The sequence below is a fragment of the Podarcis raffonei genome, chromosome 8 (assembly GCF_027172205.1).
Source record: "Podarcis raffonei isolate rPodRaf1 chromosome 8, rPodRaf1.pri, whole genome shotgun sequence".
Classification (NCBI taxonomy): domain Eukaryota; kingdom Metazoa; phylum Chordata; class Lepidosauria; order Squamata; family Lacertidae; genus Podarcis; species Podarcis raffonei.
The window spans coordinates 69999532-70005076 of NC_070609.1; the positions used below are offsets into that span (position 1 = coordinate 69999532).

Genomic DNA, 5545 nt, shown 5'->3' on the forward strand with positions numbered 1-5545 from the left:
GGTGTTGGTTTTCTCAATCAAGTGGTTTGTATAAATTTTACGAAATAAACAACTGAAACGCTTTTACTTTTTGAGCTATATGCTCTAAAAGACGCACGTTTTCCGAAAGGACGGCGGAATGTTCCCTTTATCCCGGAAGATCCTCTAGTGAGCATCACTCTACACTTTCCTATCTCTCTATGCGCAACTCCAACACACTCACTCTCTCGTTCGTGGAGCGGCCTGATGACGTATAAAGGCGTGCGCCGCGCGAAGCATCTGTTTGCGGAAGCAACTCGGGCGGAACAGGCGCCCTTCTCGCCTCTGCACCGATGTCGCCGGCAGCGGTAGAAGCCGGGCCCGCACGACTCGTTCGGTCCGCCCAGAAGGACGAGCTCTATCGAGGGGCGCTGAGGAGCGGGGCTGGGGCTGCTTTGGGGGGCCTGGCAGGTAAGGAGCCGTCTTGACCCCGGGCAGAATTGCATCCTCTGAACCGCTTTGCAAGACAAGAAGCCCATATACCGGATCTTTCTTTCTTTCTTTGCGTTTTATATCCCACTTTTTCCACCAAGGAGCATGGTTCTTCCTCTCCCCATTTTGTCCTCACAACAACCCTGTGAGGTAGGTTAGGCTGAGAGACAGTGACTGGCCCCAAGGTCACCCAGTGAGCTTCATTGGCTAAGGGGGGGGGGGATTCGAACCCTGGTCTCCCAGGTCCTAGTCCGAAACCCAAGCCACACTGGATGCAATATCTGAGCCATTTGTGTGTGAGAGAGGGGGGTGGGGGTGGGGGATGGACCTGGAAATGTAAAAAGCAGCTTTATATCAGGTCAGGGTATTGGCCCATCTAGCCCAGCATTATTATTGTGGCTTCCCATAGCTCTCCTGGGCTGAGATCACTGCAGATAAGAACTGATGCGCCTTTCACCAATGGCAGGAGAAGACACCTTTGGTGAAGGCGCCAGAGGATTCATTGGCAGAGTGCCTCAGCTTGCGTAACACAATGCCTAGTTTAACAGTCGAACTCGCTCCTGCAGGAGGCAGTGATTGCTACCAACCTGGATGGCTTTAAAAAGGAATAGGCAAATTCATGGAGGAGAAGGCTATATGAAGGCTACTGGTCATAATGGCAGCCTCTACAGTCTGAGGCAGTCTGAATACCAGCTGCTGGCAATTACAGGAATTGTGCCCAGGTCCCGCTTTCGGGTTTGCCACTGAGGTATCTGGTGGCCACTCTGAGAATGGGATCCTGGACTAGATGAGCCATTGACCTGATTCAGCAGGCTCTTCTGTTCTTTTATTGATGGATAAAGGTGATTGAGACTTGAGAGAGGACTGTATCAATAGTCTGTGATCTGAAAATTGCAAACATCTTTGCTTATCCTGCAACCATTGAGTTCCAGTGCGTATCTTGCACACAGTCTAGCTTGAAGTGTAAATTATCTTTGCTTCTTGCATTGCTAGTGTGGGTATACAGTATGTGCCTGTGGATTACACTTCATGCATCTGTTTACTCCACAAAAGCTTATGCCATAAGTTGTATCTGCACAAAAGACACTGGTTACTTTGTAAATCTCAGTTCTTAATTTTTTAACTTTCGTAATGTTTTATTATTTGACCTATGAAAATGGTGTAATTTCTTTTTCAACTCATATTGAAGTCAAATTATTTGGCGGGGCATCTCTGTTCACTTCGTTCTCTAACACTGTCATTTGCTCTGGCTCTCTAGGTGCTAGAATTTGGTTGGAGTGGCAGAAGGAAATTGAGCTGTTTGCTGATATAGCATATTTCACACTCACAACCCTTTCAGGTATTTCACCCCCTAAATTGTTCTGTGCTTGGTGCTCTGACTAAATGTGCTGCCATTTTACGCTTAACATTAAACTGATCAGATTTTCAGGATTGCCATCTGTGTTTTTTGTTTTTTTAAATATTCTTTAGGTTACCAAACTCTTGGTGAAGAGTATGTCAGTATTATCCAAGTAGACCCATCACAGAAGAGAGTTCCTTCAGTACTTCGACGGGCTGTCCTGATTTCTTTGCACACTGTCTTCCCTTACTTCTTAGACAAAGGATTAGTACACCTGGAACATGAACTTCAGACAGAACCCGATGAGATGAGGACTTTGCAAAGCAGACATTTGCGTGGGTTGTGGGGAAGGACTTTCTTGTGGCGTTGGTTACAGAAATGGCTTAGCAGATTAACAGAGCAGCAGAGGAAGACGCTCTGTCAGGTTGTCCATTTTCTCAGGCAAGGCATTCCACTCCTTCGTAGGCTGCACCTGGCCATCTTCTATATGAATGGCATTTTCTACCACCTATCTAAAAGGATGGCAGGGATCACATATGTAAGTAGAAAGTATTTGATAGCCCTTTGATGTTCTGTGTGCAATACACTAAAATCCCGTATTTTGGCACTGTTTACTGTGGGCAGCTCTCACTTCCATCCCTGGCATTGGGACAGGGGTGGGGAATAGCAAACGGAACCAAGGGGTATATCCAATGCTGGTCATTCCCAAAGTATATGTACTGAGATTAAGGGACCCAAGTTAGTTATAGTCAGTAATTTCAGATGGGTCTCTCCTGCATAGGACTTGATCTGATAGAACCTTAAGTTTGGGCTGCCATACAGTTTCTGTTTCTCAGCACCCTGATTTTCTGTTACTTGTTAACACTGCCACATGTACAACAGGAATATAATGAAGACTAGGAATCCACTCTATCCCTAAATATCTATGGTGCCATATTACTTCTTTGTATGGATCCCCTCCTTGTGATCAATTTGGAATCGTATGTATTGCCATAGCTCAGGGATGTGGAGCCTGTGACCCTTTAGAAGCTGCTTGGCTACAACTCCCTGTCATCCCTGACCACTGGCCATGCTTGCTGGAGCTGATGAGAGATGGGAGTTCAACATCTGGAGAGCCATAGGTTCCCACTGCTGTTCTAGAGGAGGGCTACTGTCACCAATACCAGCATGGTATTCTGTTCTGTATGCAGTTCAAGATTCAAAAGTCAAGTGGGCTGGTTTCCATTCTTTCTAAACAAAATCTGTACTTCAGATAGCCATCACACTACAGTTCTCTAGGTTCCTTCACAGATCACACAAAATGCATCAATATCAAGTGGTGGTTTTGTTCCCCCCCCCCCAGCTGCGCTATGCGGGAATAGATGGAGACAACCAGCATGTTCGGTCAAGTTACAGGCTTCTTGGGATCCTTTCAGTGCTGCACCTGACACTAACAGTTGGTATCCATGCATACAGCTTCCAACAGAGGCAGAGGGCAAGACAAGAATGGAAGGTGCACCGTAACCTCTCCTACCCAAGGTACGCTAGTGGCATTTTGCTTACCAGATGCTTACAGGGGGTGGCGTAGATGCCTGGGAGCCTCAGGCCTGGGGATCAAATATTCAGGCCCCTCTCTGGCCATCAAAATTGTGCCCAGGCTACAGCCTTCACTGGTGCTGCTTTGCACCCAGTGTTAATGTATGTATTTGTTCATACACCTTTGCCTGTGTCCCTGTGCACCACTGGCCCACAGCCCTTGGAAAGAAGCCTTGAAGGGAACGCGGCCTTCAGCATGAAAAAGGTTCCTGCCAATGTTCTTGAACTATGTAGTATTATTAGCTGGAATGAAGAGCGGGGGCGCATGCAGTGGCATCTGAGCTGTGTTCAAAAACCTAGATTGACTTAATATTGTGCTTGACAATCAACAGGTGTTAAGAATGGCTAGAACTGTGTCCTGGCATCAGAACTGCATAACCAACTCAGTGTGTAATTGGTCTGGTTAAAATGAATTGTGTAATTTGAATGGGTTGGTTATATTGTGCTTGCAAACATTGGGCTTTCAGTACATGGAATTCTCGGTACTTAAATGGCAGAGGGTGATATATTGGGAAAAGAAGGAAAAAAGAGAACCAAAAAACCAAGAACAGTATGCCTACCCCTACCTTGGAAAAATAACTCTTGTTGGGTGGCTTTGCGTCTTGTTGGAACTTGCTAAGTAACTTTGAAGATCATTTCCCCACACCTTTATTTTTAGGTAGAAAGCAGTACTACCCAGGAACAGCAGTCAAAAGTATAAGGGCTAGGAGCGTAATCTTTTTAAAAAATGGGTGCAAATGTTTACTCAAGAGTAGATGACCTGAAATAGACCCATGTTAGGTGCAAACGTTTACTCAATGGGTGCAAACGTTTACTCAAGAGTAGATGACCTGAAATAGACCCATGTTAGGTGCAAACGTTTACTCAATGGGTGCAAACGTTTACTCAAGAGTAGATGACCTGAAATAGACCCATGTTAGTAACGTCACTTTCTTTCATGTCTACTCTGAGTAGGACTAGCATTGGCTATAACCCTGTTACAAAGCTAAGTTTTTCCTGATGGCGTCATATGCTAGAACCTTGGCAGCAGAAGCATCATCTCCCTTGGGACATTAACCTGAAGAGCACTTGTGCCTGACTTTGTCCTCCCTCAGAATCCAGCCTGAGGAGAAGTTCCTTGGCCGAAGCTCTCGCTGCATTCTGTGCTTAGAAGAACGCCGCCATGCTACAGCCACTCCGTGTGGACACCTCTTCTGCTGGGAATGTATCACTGAGTGGTGCAACACCAAGGTAAACACAGACCCCCTCCTAGGCTGCTGAACTCTTAAAAGCCAAGTCCTGTCAGGTTTCCTTTTCGGAGTGGAAATGAGAGCTGTAGGAAAAGACAAGCCAAAGAAGTGGGTTCCCTGAAATAGCTCCTTGGTTTAATTCTTACCAATGTCTTACCAAAGGAGGAAACTGCATGTGATTTGAGTTATGACTTTCAATTCTAGCAGGTGCCAATATGCACTTGCATTATCTGAGTCTAGTTGATAATCTGTTAAGACAATTCCTTAATTCGGGGACGAGGAGCCTGATGTTTTCCAGATGTTGTTGGGAGTCCAGCAGCCCCAGCCAACATGGCCAATAGTCAGGGATAATGGGAGCTGCAGTTCAACAGATGGACTCAAAATGACTAGACTGAGGGTTAGTTAAGAACTGGTTTACTGTTGTAGAATTGACTCTAGCACCTCAAACTCTTCATTGATATCACATTGCAATGAAGGGCAGGCTAGAAATGTTTTAAATAGCAGCTCTAGATACCACAGCATGTAGCTCTTCTGCACTTCCACAGCATTTACACAATCCTGTCTATAAATACAGCTCTATGCCTGTAAGAGTTCTACATACCATCAAAAGCCCCTGGTACTGAGGGAAGGCCCGTGGTTCCATTTGTAGAGAACTTAGGGTGTGCAAACAGGTAACTGTCAGAAAAAGCTAGCTGGAAAAAGACTTACCAACTGGGTACTGGGAGATGTTTAGTTAAGATATTTATTTTTCCCCTCCTGCAGGCTGAGTGCCCACTGTGCAGAGAGAAATTCCATCCGCAGAAGCTGATTTATCTGCAACACTATCGATAACAGCCACCTGTGCGGCTGTTAGATTGCAAAGTGTTAGGCACCAACAAAAATACTACAGCTTTTGACCAAGTGTAAGACTTTATTTTGATATTATGATATTAAATTGCTGTGATAAAACTGA

The 5545-nt window shown here is 45.5% G+C and overlaps 1 protein-coding gene across 2 annotated transcripts; it reads left to right on the plus strand.

The window, feature by feature from the left end:
• Positions 1–225: 225 nt before the first annotated feature.
• On the plus strand, positions 226–5545 carry PEX10 (peroxisomal biogenesis factor 10). 2 transcript variants are annotated; one of them, XM_053400683.1, is made up of 6 exons: positions 230–429; positions 1709–1789; positions 1921–2327; positions 3132–3307; positions 4459–4594; positions 5356–5545. In XM_053400683.1, exons 1-6 carry the CDS (start codon positions 312–314, stop codon positions 5422–5424), a joined length of 987 nt encoding a protein of 328 aa, XP_053256658.1. In that variant the 5' UTR covers positions 230–311; the 3' UTR covers positions 5425–5545. The 2 variants fall into 2 exon arrangements, with proteins under 2 accessions (XP_053256659.1, XP_053256658.1); XM_053400684.1 differs by lacking the exons at positions 4459–4594; positions 5356–5545 and adding an exon at positions 4319–4448 and having other exon boundaries at positions 226–429.

Coding starts and splice junctions, on each gene's coding strand:
- PEX10 (XM_053400683.1), top strand. CDS start 312: ATGTCGCCGGCAGCGGTAGAAGCCGGGCCCGCACGACTCGTTCGGTCC. Junction 3,308..4,458: donor CGTAACCTCTCCTACCCAAG/GTACGCTAGTGG, acceptor GTCCTCCCTCAG/AATCCAGCCTGAGGAGAAGT. Junction 4,595..5,355: donor CTGAGTGGTGCAACACCAAG/GTAAACACAGAC, acceptor CCCCTCCTGCAG/GCTGAGTGCCCACTGTGCAG.